Consider the following 16,305-nt stretch of genomic DNA (forward strand, 5'->3'; position numbering starts at 1 on the left):
AATCAGTATGAAACATGTCAGACAGCATTTGACCCAATGATAGGTTGTATTGACGAACTAGATCGTTATGACGACCATAGAATTTGCGAAATGCTGGCTTCAATCGGGACTGTTTCAATCGGGACTGTTGAAACCCCTGTACCATCAACTTGTTTTTCAGTAGCTTGCATCAATTTAAAAACTGACTATACGCAGAACAAGCTCTTGCGTATCGAATCAGTTGAGAGATATAAACACCACATGCAGGTGATAATGGAATGTTGCTACATAAATATGGGAAGTTGACAATGGAGAAGCTGAAATCATCATGTTTGTCATACAGTTGAGTTGTCGGTTTGCCGTTAATGTCTACTTTCAATGAAGCAGAAGTGGACGACTCTGTGGTGTCTTTTATTTCGAGCTCTCAGGGATTATAAAACTCAAGACAACACGTCATAGATAAAACAATTCTGGTTGTTCAAATGTTTTATCTCGTTATTGTATACCGATATTTTTACTTGTAATTACGGCTTTTTATCTCGACTTTTAAGAAAGAACTTTTGGAAAGAAATTACTTTTGAATTCTATTTTGCTACATATGACATTCAAAGAGTCCATGAACATTTTGTTGAAGAATTTTATAAACCTGTGTAATACACTGTAGACAATTTTCCCCCCTGGTTTATGAGCAACGAATGTAACAATATTATTGAAAAATGTGCCAATTACATATATAACTGTTCATTACTAAGAAAAGTTGATTTATCATGAACTTGTAAATTTTATTTTTCATCTATCTTTTGGTTAATCACTGTTTTATGATTTATGTATATGAACTTTGTATGCTCGCTGGGCTCAAAATTGGAAATAAATTACTTACTTATGACATTTTTTTAGAATTCCTTGACATATTATTTCAGTATCCCATTTGCTTTCATCTTGCTTCATTCTTACATCTTTGATTATAATATATATGACATCTTGAATGCCATTGTACCTTATACCAATTCTATCCGACTTTTATTTTTTTTTCTCGCCTTCTAAAACCACATGCGTTATCTGTCACGTGACCAGATAAGCTTCCTCTTTAAGTTTGGCGTGGTCAGACAAAGAAGACACACAAAATGCCTGGTGTAAGTATCTTCATTTTACAGTAACCAAGACCAGCTTGGACTGCATTTAATGTGTAATATTGTAATGTAAACGTTTGTTATTGAATGCAAACATTAGTTATAGATATTTTTGTGTGGAAAGATTACAGTTGTAATTTTCAATTTTCCTCGCCATTTTGGTAAACGGCATCATTGCAGTAGCCATTTTGAATTGTTTGCTACGCATCTTGTTTCCGACTTTAAGCAATGTCTTATGGCTCCCTTTTACAAATTATATGTTTTGAATAGACTGGAACATGACTTCGCAAGTTCCTCTTCGAGCAACTAGTGCAAAACTATAAATTATCAAGAATGGTGATGTAGACAACTGAATGGCGCACGGCATGTCGGGAATGGACGCCTACAATTTCTTTGTCAAGTACAAATAAGTCGGTTAGCAATCAAGTAGAACTCATTTTACTTTCGGATTTATATCTCTAATGAAACAGTGTAATTCTGTATGAGCTGATAGATAAGAGCTATTTAAAATTTTTTTTCTCAAGTAACGTTAAATACTAATTCCAAAGAAAAAATGTAATTTTGAAATTCACATTCCTGATTGAAAATTAAAACAAAATATTCCGATCATAACTAAACATTTATGCATTGATTTTTTGAAAAGGGTCCTATGCTTTTGAATTTGGAAAAATTGACAACATTTTGATTAAATTTGGGAAAACCCAGACATTATTGTAAACATGCTAAATATATCGTATCAAACAAGAAATCAAACACAAATTAATGTCGTTTTTCTTTTATTTTACATATTTATTTTCTTTACACTCTTAAAATTTTCGATTTTTCTTTCTATATCATCTAAAATTGATGCGTCTTTGTCGTGTGAAAAAATTGGTAAAGTTTGGACGGAAAGGGCCGATATTCGGACCTAAAATGGGTCTGTAAAAATCATTGTATTATGGTAGGTAATTGGTTCTCTATTTTTTTCTCAAAATTTCTTTTCTTGTGTATCTTCCATTTTGGCCATTTTATTTGCTAATAATCATTCCTTAACACCGTGGTTATTGGGGTGTCATTCTGTTCCTTTTAGTTTATTTACATGTCATCAGACTGTAAGGCCAAAAAAAAATATATGTGTGTTTCCTGTTTCCTGCCTGAAAAAAATAGGGTAGGTAGGTTTTTTTTTGGGGGGGGGTTAAAGTGTGAGTAGAAAAGAACGACCAATGTACGTTTGTATGTGTGTCTATGTTGCATCTGCCAAGTGGTTAAAGTGAAATAAAGGCAAATTATGAATAGAACATCAAACAATTCTCAAATATCAGGGTACAAAGACTACACCCAGGGACTTAACCAACAAAACAGAGCATTGACTAGGTGCACCGGTAGGGTTTATGTCCTCTGCTTTTCTAGAATTGCAATATTAAATTGGTGCATGAAGACAGGTCTATGCCAAGTGATGGCAAAAATACAATTTGCACTTCTGACAAGTTGTTGGGCAAATATAATTTCAAAACGCATTGTTCATAACTATCAACACCTTATTATTGAACAAATCAAACACATTCAAACAGACCAATTCAATTTAGTTTGCAAGATGTTAGCGCTTTTTACTGTTTCTTTGTTTAAAAGACTATGATACTTTGTTTTATTTACATCTTATCTTTAATGTCCGTAATTATTCATGTTCTTATCCCTTTTCTTTATTTCTGGTGTAGGATACATAAGGATGTTTTGATAAATGTTGCTTTTTCTGCATTCGTTTGGACCGCCATTTTGTTCAACTTTAAAACAATGCGTTCATTTAAATTTCTCTCAATAACTCGTTCCGGTTCGTATGCAACATTCGTATTAAAAAAATATCGTTTTATTAAGTTCTCTAATTACACAATACACAACACAATAAAAAAAAATCCCACCCAAAAACAACAAAACTATAGACACAAAACGCACACGATACCCAACACTTACACACTATTCTCACCAACGATAAACACGGAGAACAATTTAAGCGCAATCCACATAAAAAAATATATAATGATGCACGAAGATTTCATTTATAACGCTAAATGATGGCACTAAAATCACGTGCGCATCAAGGGATTTTAGAATATTCACTGAGGTAAATGCCGTGCACGAATCGGCCGATAACACAGGACAGTTTGATTGGTGTATGTATGGACGAGATTTACGAACACCCAAGCTGCATGAATTTTTTAATTGAACACCTTTAGTCACCTATGTCCAAGCAGTTACCCAAGCGGTTTTAACATTGCTACGATAAATTTTATCTTTCATGTTTGGTACCAAAGCTGTCCGTAAATAGAGTTTTAATAGCGAAGGTAATCACACTATGCTGAACACTCAGGTGGTTGAGAAATTATTTCTTCGATTATCAAAATATGAAAAATGAAGTAAATTTCATAGAGTACAATGTCTAAATAAACATTATTTAACTGTTTATCACTGGCTTCGATACGGGGTATTCACCTGTGATGTCGCTAGATCTATCGAAGCGTGATCAGTCAAGCGTCTCTAATCCCCAAACAGACCAGGAAATTTACGTGGTGACTGCCTCAGGCAGTCAAGGTGTGAATGGCTTATTATTTTGAGAATCATTATTGAATAATTAGGGGTTTATTACGTTCTTGTCGGAATTTTTACAACGTAATACCGAGTCCCGGCATCTTAGGACAACGTAATAACGAGGTCTATTTTATATAGGGTTGTTAAGAAATGGTTTTGTGCTTTGAAATTCCAACGTAATATGCGGACTAACGTATTAAAGGGGGAACGTAATAACGGGGTTCCACTGTAACTTGAAGATTGGATGCAGATGCGGCAAGTAAGTGCGCCGCCATGTTTGGCGATATATTAAATGAGGAACGGTTTCCGGAATGAGATCCGAGTTTTTATTCCGGAATTTCCGATTTTTGCCGAAAAAAATGATAGGGTCGGCAAATCAGCTTTAAAAAAATAGGGTCGGTCGGGAAACCGGAAACACACATATATTTTTTTTTTGGCCTAACTGAAGACCCGATATTTAAGGTTAAAGGGATGGAATTGTACGAACAAAAAAAATACACCACGATTTCATATTAGATATGCATTGTAATAAATTGATATAATGGAATAGTAAGTCAAAAAGATTGTGATTGTCAATTTGGCAGTGTTATACATACAGGGAAAAGGTTCTATTCCAGATATTTTTTAAGGGTCTGTAGTGGGCTAAAATTCGCAATGCTTTAAAGCAGGTGTTTTTCCCAAAATTATGCCTTAAAATTCCCTGATGATCATTTAGAATATGCCACGAGGGGCCATACAACCTCAGTGCCACTCCATTGCAAATTTTGTGACAGTTTTTTCTCTGCCAAAGACTGGAAATTAAAGCTTGTTTAAGCCAGCCACATTGATAATAAAATATCAAATATTTAACGCTTTTCTTGTTTTTCTTATTCATTTGTATGAAACAAATTTCCCAATTTCAATCTAATATCACTATTTTTCCCAAACTTGAAGGCCCTGGATCCAAAAAAAATCCCTGTGATCTCAAGCTATTCCTAATGCATTGCATACCGGAGGGAATTACTGAACCACTACATTATTTCAAAGCACTAGTCCATCTATTTGTATAGAGCACTTTAACAAGCTGCAATAAATACTGTGATGCATCAAAAACATCTGATCTATTGCAAACATGATCTTGCTTTAAGCTAATTTTGATTACCCCCTTTTTCACATGGATGATTTTGATGCTATTATTTTTAGCCCTCCTGAGCAAGTGAGCTTTTCTGATCACCGTTTTATAAGTCTGTCCATCCATTGGACTTTCTGGAACTTTTTTTCTATTTTATTGAGTGAATAAAAATTACTCTGAAAATTATTTCTATCATATACAAAGTTCAATTTAATAAATAAAGATTTTTGCAAAAATTTGACATCATATGAAGATTAATCTACCTTAAGGACAATTTTAATTTTCTAATGTTGATGTTGTGGTTGTGTATGTGTTTGTCTTGCATCTTTAAAAAGTGTGATGACTGATATATTTTATTTGATGATTTATTAGTTTTAACTAATAAATGACTATAAATATACTTTATCAGATAATGAAACTGGTAGGAGTTACGTTAAGTATTTCACCACAATCAATAGACCCAATAACTCCCATTAAAAGGAAAGAATGCTAAGGAACAAAGCTGTCAACAATTGCAAAAACTAAATGTATCAATTGCAAGCGGTATTTGCTTTCAATTGAAAACTTCAATCTTTTGTTCCACCTAATATGATGTTGAATACAGGGGTATGCATATATAAATTTGATAGTTATCATACAGATATTAAAATGTTGTACGATTTTAGTTTGGAGGTGGATTTGGCGGTGGCAGAGGAGGTGGTGGTGGTCGCGGTGGTGGTATGTCGGGCCGTGGTCGTAGAAATCAGGGCGGGGACCCAGAAGATCCTGAAGCAGAACAGTACAGAAAGTTGTTCATTGGAGGACTCAGCTATGAGACAAATGATACCACACTTAGATCTTACTTTGAACAGTGGGGAACAATCACAGATTGTGTGGTCATGACAGACCCTCAGACTAAAAGGTAAATTTAACTACTATTTTTTGTTATGAAATAGTCAAAGAAATTTTAAGATTAATACTTGTTTATGTGTATTTTATGTGAAATCTGATATGAATGATGTTCTAAGATTTTATGATTACAAAATAAACTTGCAACTTTTTTCTATAAACAGGTCAAGGGGGTTTGGCTTTATCACATATGAAAAAGTAGCTATGCTTGACGAGTGCCAAGCCAACAGACCACACAAAATCGATTCACGAGAGGTAGAAACTAAAAGAGCGATGCCCAGAGAGGTAAATAAATTTTCTTATGAAAGGTGCAAGAACATGTTAATAGAGCATCAGAATAGAGAACTATTGTAAAATCATGGATTGTTATCATTTTTAAAATCTGATTGTCCTTCGGGTTTGGCGTTAAAGCATGTCCAGTGTTAAGGATCACAATCCCTTGGCAAACAGAAGACCATTTTCCTGATTTTTGAAAGGGTAGGCTCACTGGGGGGCTATCTGGGGAAACTCAGAACACTCGCAACCAAGCATATTTCAATTAGTTATGTCGTAAAATGGCTGAAATGTTACCAAAATGGTGTAAAACATCAATACATCCGATTGGTTTCTTACAGGAATCAGGACGTTCAGAATCTCAGAAATCCAATGAGAAAATGTTTGTCGGTGGACTCCGTGACACAACTACAGAAGATGATGTGAGGGCCGCATTCCAGGAATATGGAAACATTAAATCTATAGAACTCATCAAGGACAAAGCCACCAACAAAACAAGAGGCTTCTGTTTCGTCACGTTCGACGACTACGATCCAGTCGACAAATGTGTCTGTATGTGATTCATTTCAATCATTGTAGGGAAACTTGCTGATTGTAGTGTTTAGTACAAAGTTGAATGATATGAATTTTATTGAATTTTCAGTAAAGAAGAGATTCAAAATCTGTGATAAGGATGTAGAAGTAAAGAAAGCTGAGAACAAAAATGAAGGAGGAGGTAAGTATTTTTTGGATTGAACAATGTATAGTACCTTGCTTTAACGGTGTATAGTACCTTGCTTTCTTGGCAGTTCCTTCACAAAACTGATTACGTTTTATCTATTTTCAGGCCGTGGTGGCGGCGGCGGTGGTCGTGGTGGCCGAGGCGGTGGACATGGTGGTGGTAAGTTCAGTAATACATATTAGCTTACATGAGCTAAATGTTCAAGTTAGTTTTTCTGATCACTTTTTGTCCACTGTCCGTCCGTAAACTTTTTCGACTTCTTCAAAGAACCACAGCTAATTTCAGCCAAACTTGTCACAAAGCATGCAGAAGATTCAAGTTTGTGGAAACGAAGTGCCACTCCCTTCAAGAAGTGGAGATAACAAAAAAATATTAGAAATTTTGTATCATCATTTGAAAATCTTCTTTTCAAGAACCACTACGCCAATTTCAAACAAACGAGGATTTTTTTTTTTAAGTAGGTCAAACTAAGTTTGTCATTTTGGATTGGCTTCCTTAAGAAAGTGGCATAAAGGGTCTTTTTTTTCTTTCTTTTTATTTAGGATGGAATCAAGGAGGATTTAACCAAGGATTTAATCAAGGAGGTAAGGGGTTAAAAGTGGATAGAAGCTAAAATAGCATATCACTTGTGGCATATTCTCAGGTATTTAACTTAGCGTGGTTAATTACAGAAAACGGATATGGAAATTGAGAGTAATGTGCCAAGCATTCAAAAAAGGTTAAGAATTTTTTTTGACAAAGTAGATGTAGAGATAATAAGGAAATCTTTCTCCACAGGTCCCTGGGGTCCCGGTGGAGGAAATATGGGTGGTGATGGCGGCTATCAGGGTAAACAACATTTGTCTTGTTCTGTAGGTGGTGTGAATTTACCAGGCAGTGGAAACAGAAAAAGTGTAATCACTGCTTAAATAGGAGCAGTCATGGCATATCATGAGGTTATGTGATTGATAACTGGCCTCTAAGAATGCATGGTAGACGTAAAATTACCAAAAGCTGGAAGAAGAAAGGTCGGAATTGAAGAATTGATCCTGTTTTCATTTTTTTTTAAGGTGGTTATGGTGGTGGTGCCGGTGGCTATGGAGGCGGCTATGGCAACAACCAGGGAGGTAACTGGGGTGGTAACCAGGGAGGATACAATGAGGGTTACAGTGGTGGATACGGAGGTGGACAAGGTACGTCCTGTTAAGAGGGGTTCTGTTTAATATTGCAGACAAAGAGGAGAAATGTTCATCCTTAATATGAATGTTCATACAAATGGTACTATCTTCTGGTAAATGTTGAGTAGAAGAGAAGAAAGGTTTGAAAAGGAATGATACCAATAGTACTATGAGTGGGGGTGTTATGTTTTGTAGGTGGTGACTGGGGTGGCAACCAACAGTTTGGAACAGGCTATCAGAACAACTTTGGAGGTGGTGTGATGAAGGGAGGTGGTTACGGACAGAGAGGTCAGGGCCCGTATGGAGGAGGCAAGTGACATCCTTGTACCATACTGTTGACAGCGTTACACTAACATCTCGATCATGCTAGCCATCCTCTGTTCTCATCATACTCTCATTATCTTGCTATCATATCCTTAAAAGAAAAAATTCCTATGTAAATTGAGAGAGCACTAGCATAATCGACGTATTGAAATTATTTTTTTTATTATATATTTATTTTTTGTATTTTCTGAGCTTTTTAAGTTCAGTTAAATTTTCACAGAATTGATTGTTCCATCTTCTATCACAAGAATGTTTAAGATACGCAATATTAAAGAAAATTAAATTTCTCTTGTGATATGAGGTTGGAAATGATTAATGTATGCGATCTAAATTCGGGTGTTTTACGCTGTAACGTACTGTGGTCCAGGTGATTAACTGACAGCCTTGAGTTTGAATGTAGTCTGTGCTGTAGTCATCAGTTTATAACATGTAAATCTGTTGTCAAAAATAGATAAAATATCAGACAGCATCCAACACAAGACTGGTCTTTAGAAAAGTGAAACTAGTTCAGTCGTGTGTTGCTTGTCAGTAAAAAGTGTGTACATGTAGGAATATATGGTGAGTGCATGCTCTTCCAATCAGCTTTTCTACACATTTCTGCAGGAGAAAACCAGATGGGTATTAGGGCTGAAACGATAACACCTCCTTCACAATACTTGTGCCACAATTCAATATTTTCGATACGATACATTTTGCAGAAGAAATCAATGATAACTTTCAATCAATTAAAATTTAAATACAACGATTTAGTCGCAATTTTTAAAGCATAATTTTTCCAAACAAAAGACAAGATGCCTGTTGGCTCTCTAGTTTAAACAGAGTTCCTTGTTTTTGTCAGCCTCGAGCCAGATGTATTTTATCGAACCTGATTTTAAAAACCGTATCGCACCGAAGATCAAGGCAATTGAATCAAGCATTTATATTGAACAGTATCAATATTTCGGTGAATCATTTCAGCCCTAATAGGTATACCATATTTTCAGTGCTCTTTTGACTCAACTGTGTTGCATTCCTTTTGCCAGTTTGTTACTTTGCAGTCGTAATTGTGTTGTGCTACAAAAAAACCATTTTGTCATTTCTTGTTTTTTAAAAAAATGTTATGGATTTTGGAGTTCTGTTTTTGTATCACAATTATAAATTTAACATTAATGTTTTATGTTTAAAGACATAATTTATTGGGGGGGGGGGGGGGGGGGTTGTCATTTTAAGGACAATCATGAATCTGAAATTATGATATACTTCTATTGCATTTTTGAAGTAGATAAAATACTCAATGATTGTAATTTTGATGGGGAAAATATTAGACTTTAATTTTGATACCCATATATTGAAATATGTTGTTCAGTATGTTGACTATATAATGGTGAAATTCTTGAATTTGATGAGACAATATTTTCCAATGCTTTTGATATAGGTACTTTGACAAGCATGTCACTTTGATGTCAAATCGTTTGACTACGAGAGGGAGGGGGGGGGGGGGGTTCTCACAAAATGTAAGGAATAAATGTGTGATTTGTTTGTTATGGAGAATGTTAAAACTAAGGAAGTAGGGGGTCTGATTACTTGACACTTTCCTGGTGCAGTATACACCCATAAAACAAATTAGTGGGATGCAGTGTTCGAAATTGGTTCAAAACTTGGTATAGACCACAGGTCTATGCCAAAAGATGACATAGACCTCGTCGAATTGGCATAGCTGCAACATTGAAAAAAATAACACATTTAAAACATTATTATTTACTTCTAATGTATACTTAGAAAGCATATTTTCTTTGCATTTCCATAACAATGTCCTCCTTTCCTCATAACGTTTATCAGACGTTGACTTTTGGGATAACTCTTTTGCTTTAAATCTAGAAAATCGGCGTAGACAATTTGGTCTATCCCAATTACAATTGGCATAGACCGGTATCATTTGACATAGGCTTGGTCTATGGTTAATTTCGAACACTGGGGATGATGAAGATTCTAACAGCTATTGGGATTGGGTGATTCGTGTCACATGTGTTCTGAACTTGATTACTTGCAGGTGGCGGCGGCGGCGGTGGTGGTGGTGGATATGGAGGTGGCGGTGGATATGGAGGTGGCGGAAATTATGGAGGAAACCGACGTTGAGCATGTACATCATCATCTTATTGTGTATCATTGTAAGTATGTCGAGATTGAAGATAAGTGGTGGCATGTCCACCATGCTGATTATCGTTGCAATAGATATATAACAAAATCATCAGTCAATACGAGTGTAATGGCGCCGTGAAATTGATACATTGTGATCTTTTCAGTCATATCTCGATTATTGAAATATATTGTATGAATCTTGTAAGTGTAGAATATGTAACTATTTGTCCAGAATATGTTAATATTTCTCTATTTTCTTACATGTTATATATAGGCAGGGTATAAGTGCGATATGTCCAGAGGAAAATATTAGGAAGCAAGCAGGAATAAAATTGTAGCCATCAGGAATATATTCTGCCCTAGACCAGTGTTTCCAGCTAATTTAGTGATTTGATAAACTTGGGATTAAAGCAGCTTAGCTCATGCAGGATATAAATTCTCAACGCAAATGGAAGAAAAACCCCAACCATCAGACGATTTTATATAGATGTTATAAAAGCTGCACACCCATAGCTTAGCATAGTGAATAGTATTCTCAACCAGGATATGAAAGGAATACATGTTAACAACCCTGCTCTTAAACAGTTCATGAAGGAATTTCTCGTCTAAGTAGTGGAATCTGTTAAACAACCAATCCACTTGTCATTAATTAGGCAGCACATAATAAAAAGTTTTACATAGCTTATTGACACATTTCATCAACAGAGCTCACATGTTAGAGGGAAATTTCTTTTGGGTGTACCCTCAGTGATACACATTTTATGTATTTTTTAATCATCTGTGAACCGCCATTTCTTCAGAAGGACTGGTATATGTTGTCTTCATTTTGTCATTTTATTGTCCTATCATGGAGTTGATTTTGTGAGAGATAAAAAAATAAATAAGAAATTTTATATATATATTGCTTCTACTAGTGTTCCATTTCTCTTCAAAGTTCAGAATACTGATGAGCCATTCAATAAAAGCTCTTTATAAAGCTTGTTATCAGTTTGACAAAGATCAACAAAACTAGGCTAAGGCCAGATTCAAAATCATCCCTATGGATAGGTTCCTAGGGTCAAAAACAAAGCATGATTATTGAATAGCTCAGTCAAGCTAGTAAAAGGGTCAGTGCCTAACCGAAATTTGCATATTGTATGTCGATTGAGGTTAAATGACCTGGGGGGGAAATCTTGCCACAATTTAATGTGTACAGGCGAGGCTTTCCATTTCTCAAAGTGAAAAACTATGTAAATACCAGATATAATTTAAAAGAGAGGTGAACTGGAGTGAGTGACAATGGAGGACAGTAGAAAGGTGATGAATTGGGTGGGAAGTATTGGGATAGAAGCAGGAGAGCTATTAAAAATTCTAGTGATATAACAGAATTGGTTTATAAGGGGAGATAATATAAGAGTTGCGCATGGTACCTGTTTGAGATTCGGGGTTTAATGATTCGGAGAGGGAGTGTTTTGGAACGAAGTGAATGCAGAAGCAGTTTCAAAGGGGTAAAAATTTGTTTTGCATGTATAATACACGTGTTGGTATGAGATTTGTAGTTTTAGAATTGAAGAATGTATCAATAATACGTGATAGCTTAATACTTTCTGTAATTGCTATATCCCAGTAACCGTCTATAATGTGTATGTCCATATTTTGTATAGATATGTTTTGTGATGCCTTCTAAATATTAAATCGTATCACCGCTAGATGTAGCTGTGGCACTGACCCGTAAATGTTCTAGATTTAAGTGTTCTGTGTCTGTATAAATTACTCCAGCTTTGATAATAGACCGGAAGTGATGATAGGAAGCAGACGTTCCAGGATAGGTGATAGGTCAGTAGGCCTAGTAAGTTAAGGAAGGTAGGCTACAGTTTAAATTTTCGCTCACGGGAAGGGAATATTTGTAAGAGGGTAGAAGGAAATAATTGGGAGATCGGGGGAGATGTAAGATTTTGAAGTAGTCGTTAATTGAAAAACCGCATTAATTCGTGTTCTATGGTGTCATTATGAAAAGGAAATGAATTGACGGCATTAGTTTTGGTGTAATTCCAGGGACGCATTCAGTCTAAGATCCTCCGTGTATAGAGACACAGATGGAGGAAGGTCACGAGCAGTGAAGACGACAGAGCAGGTAATGTCTTTCTGTCGACAAACGATCCTCGTATTTTTTGGAAGCTCGTGGGGTCATGTGGAATGTAAATTCTATATAAATTTACTTTTCCAGGCGTTACATGCAGTGGTTGGGTGCCAAAGTGGAGCGTAAACCAGTGGCAATTCCGAAGGGGTTTCCTGATGTGACTAGAAACTGATAGTCGATGTCTGGGACTATTGGAACTACTGTTTTTGCATATTGCAGGAGCTTTACAATGATCCTTTAGAAAATTACTATTCAGTAGTTTCTCAGTGACAACATGTCTGATAGTTATTTTTATATCTGTTGGAGATGTGATTTGTTGTCTCTCATGCAATAAATTGCTGCTAAAAAATGTGTGTCGTAAATTACTTGAATGTGCTTAACTCCGTTATTTTTAAGATACAAATCTTCTCGATGCTGATGGCATCTATGACAAATTCATTGATCAAAAACTTGTTTGAGTTTCGGTTGATGGATTGAAAATAGCTTTCATTAAGTTTGAAACCGGTTTAATGGTTTAGCACTTCAAATATGGAATGTTTCGGCTTATTAAAAAAGCTAATGCATTTATTTGACTTATTTTTACAATCGGAGAAATCTTTTCTACTTATTTTCGTGTGTGTGAAAACGACGGTTGAAAAAACAATTGTCGGATCTTTCTATACATAGTTAACGCTACTGACAACTGCAGATATATTTGTGACACGGCACATGTTTTTATACGCCCGCCTTTAGACGTGGTTTATGGTATAGCGATCGTGTCTGTCGGAGCGACTATACTTTATCGAACCCCAAAATACTAGTTAGGCGCTAATGTATATTAATAGTAGTGATGTTTATACTCTATAACTTCACGTGCATACTATATTATATTGTGTAATATAGCATGTTCTCACTGCTCGTGTGGAGTATTCGCAGTAACGTCTTTCGTTTGACAGACAAAATGAAATTTTCCCATCTTGTGGAAAATTTGAAGACAATTATTGATTGGTTTGAATTTATCTTAAGGTAGTACTCTACATCGTCATAATGGCAGACTTCCTTTAAAAACATGGATGAAAAAATTGATATCAGCAATATTTGACTTTTCCTTTTCCATTTCAATACCTAGCTCAGTAGGTTAGAATACCGACTGCTGAACTGTAGATCGCAGGTTCGAGTCCAGCAGGGGTTTTAAATTTTTTCCAGATTACCTTCTAAAACTATTTTTTGACAAAATAAAGTAAATTTGAAAATTTTCAACTTCAAAATATTGTACATATCCTCCACCTTTCATCTACATCAAATTTCCCTGGTGTAGCATACATCCTTAATTTTATAAAAAAAAAAAAAAAAAACAACAAAAAAACCCCACCTCAAACCTCGGAAATCGAAATGGCTGTAGCAGTAATGGTTCTTCAGCGTGTCGCCACCGCTGTGGTCTAGAGGGAGAGCGTTCGCCCTGCATGGTGAAGGTTTGGGTTTGAATCCTGGCCGCGACAGAACTTGGTCGTTAAAACAGGTTTGACATGTTGAATGTATATAGTGCCGACTTTAAATAAAATTTACTTAGTTCCAACGCTCGGCATTGGGTGTGAATGTGATGGGCCCTCGGAGATTACGTTACTATGACACGTGACTTTCGTTGTTATAAAGTGTGGCACGTTAAAGAATTTAACTGCTCGATGGCCGTAAATGCCGAGCATGGGCCTAACTTAGGCCTTTCAACGGTCTTGACGTCTCCATTTGAGTGGAAAATTCTCGAGGGGGACGTTATACAAGATACAATCGATCTTTAACGTGCCAACGCCTGCCGAGACACGGGACCTCCGTTGATAAGTTCATATCCGAAAGCGTTATGGCGAAGGAGCAATCACTACCTATTTGAACATCTTAGATTTGACACGAGCGGGGCGCGAAACAACGATCTCCCGGTTATGAAACGAACGCTCTACCACTGAGCTACGTCGACCGGTAAATGGCCATCGTAAACGGAAGAACTTAGCAACGGTTTTGCGCACGGATCTAGATTGATGGGGACCGGTAAAGTAAACTCGCACCTTAAAGTTATGTGACCTTTAATTTTAAAGACGATATGCACCGTGTCCAACCGTTACTTTGGGGGAGTCACAAAAAGGAACGAGGGAGTCGCTTTTAACGCCAGAGGGAGTCGATTTTCTTCGCTTCGAAATTCGCCGAAAGGTAGGCCACGGCTTTTTGTTGCATTTATGACTAGTATTTGCACAAATGCTATATTGCACGGAACAATACGATAAATAAGCTACATTTACATCGGAAGTTTGCAAGACTTAACCATCTGGTATGCTCAAACACTTCGGATCTATTTGCAGAATTCATAACTTTTGCTACATTGATGACAAAAAATATGCATTGATGAATATTTAAGCAGTATGACTAGATAGTAGGTTATCTAAATGTATTATTATTTGACAATCTTTATTGTTTGGCAATCAGAATTCGGAAAATACTCGTTTAAAGAATGCAAGGAGACGATTTCTTATTTCAATGCAAAGGTAACGGAGGGGGGAGTCGAACTTTGTTAATGATTAAGAAAGGGGGAGTCGCAAAATACTTTGGATTCAAAGAAAAAAAAATATGGTGCACAATATACTTTTACCTGTTTATTTGATTTAAAGATACTTTTCAATTTATGTTTGCATGGATTATTTGATGATATAGATGGAAGAGCATGTTATGATTAGCGAGATGGTGGAAATAATACCACAACAGGCTTTTGAATGCAATTTGTAAAAAGACTTATAAACTGAAAGGTAGTCTGCAGAGGCACCTACAGTCCCATACTGATGTACCCAATGTGAGAAGAGTTTCAAAGACACATACCAATTAAGGAGGCATTTAGCAACTCATTCACAGGAGAGACAAGCTTGTACCAAATGCGGAGGTAACTTCCGAGATCTTGATGGTCACAGGAAACGCCGTGGCAGAAAATCGAGGGGGCCATCTGTTTCTTGTGAGATTTGTGGAAAAAAGTTCCTTGAAAGGAAATATTTAAAAGACCATATTAAATACAAGCATTCGGCTACTCCAATCATTTCGTGCCCAAAATGTGGAAAGTCCTTCCGCCATAGAAAGTCTTCAAAAACCAATCAAAAGGTTTGTAGCTGAAAGTAATCACTAGATAAATAATGGGTTGCAACCTTCTCTCTCCTATGAATGAGTTACTAACGGGTAAAATACTTAACTTTTGGACGAATATAAGACGTATTTGATTAATTTGAAGTGACCTCAGCAATTGGTACAAGCTTGTCTCTCCTGTGAATGAGATGCTAAATGCCTCATTAATTGGTATGTGTCTTTGAAACTCTTCTCACATTGGGTACACAAGTATCCCTCATTTTTATGTTTGAATTTCTTGTGGTAACTCAAGGTCCCTGAACTTGTATATGAAGCTCCACTCACTTCACAAATAAGTTTCTTCATATTTGCTTCATCATGGGTTTTTTGATGTCTTTTCAGTAAATAGTTCTGTGAAAATTATTTTCCACAATGACACTGGAATTGATTTCCATCGTTATGGGACTGTAGGTGCCTCTGCAGACTACCTTTCAGTTTCTAAGTCTTTTTACAAATTGCGCATTCAAAAGCCTGTTGTGGTATTATTTCCACCATTTCGCTAATCATAACATGCTCTTCCATCTATATCATCAAATTATTCATGCGAACATAATTTAAAAAGTATCTTTAAATCAAACAGGTAAAAGTATATTGTGCACCATATTTTTTTTCCTTTGAATCCAAAGTATTTTGCGACTCCCCCTTTCTTAATCATTAACAAAGTTCGACTCCCCCCTCCGTTACCTTTGCATTGAAATAAGAAATCGTCTCCTTGCATTCTTTAAACGAGTATTTTCCGAATTCTGATTGCCAAACAATAAAGATTGTCAAATAATAATACATTTAGATAA

The 16,305-nt window shown here is 36.0% G+C and overlaps 1 protein-coding gene across 11 annotated transcripts; it reads left to right on the forward strand.

The window, feature by feature from the left end:
* Positions 1 to 1,011: 1,011 nt before the first annotated feature.
* Positions 1,012 to 12,949, forward strand: LOC125683880 (heterogeneous nuclear ribonucleoprotein A1, A2/B1 homolog). 11 transcript variants are annotated; one of them, XM_048925381.2, is made up of 12 exons: positions 1,012 to 1,112; positions 5,448 to 5,683; positions 5,835 to 5,955; positions 6,285 to 6,495; positions 6,587 to 6,658; positions 6,770 to 6,823; positions 7,207 to 7,248; positions 7,442 to 7,492; positions 7,714 to 7,836; positions 8,017 to 8,130; positions 10,175 to 10,292; positions 10,538 to 11,156. In XM_048925381.2, the coding sequence occupies exons 1-11, from the start codon at positions 1,104 to 1,106 to the stop codon at positions 10,258 to 10,260; spliced, it is 1,119 nt and encodes a 372-aa protein (XP_048781338.1). In that variant the 5' UTR covers positions 1,012 to 1,103; the 3' UTR covers positions 10,261 to 10,292; positions 10,538 to 11,156. The 11 variants fall into 11 exon arrangements, 8 of the variants coding, with proteins under 8 accessions (XP_048781338.1, XP_055998347.1, XP_055998348.1 ...); XM_056142372.1 differs by lacking the exon at positions 10,538 to 11,156 and adding an exon at positions 12,298 to 12,378 and having other exon boundaries at positions 1,023 to 1,112; XM_056142373.1 differs by lacking the exon at positions 10,538 to 11,156 and adding an exon at positions 12,298 to 12,378 and having other exon boundaries at positions 1,023 to 1,112; positions 8,017 to 8,109.
* The last annotated feature ends 3,356 nt before the right edge of the window (positions 12,950 to 16,305 follow it).

This window comes from Ostrea edulis, chromosome 6 (assembly GCF_947568905.1).
Source record: "Ostrea edulis chromosome 6, xbOstEdul1.1, whole genome shotgun sequence".
Taxonomy (NCBI): domain Eukaryota; kingdom Metazoa; phylum Mollusca; class Bivalvia; order Ostreida; family Ostreidae; genus Ostrea; species Ostrea edulis.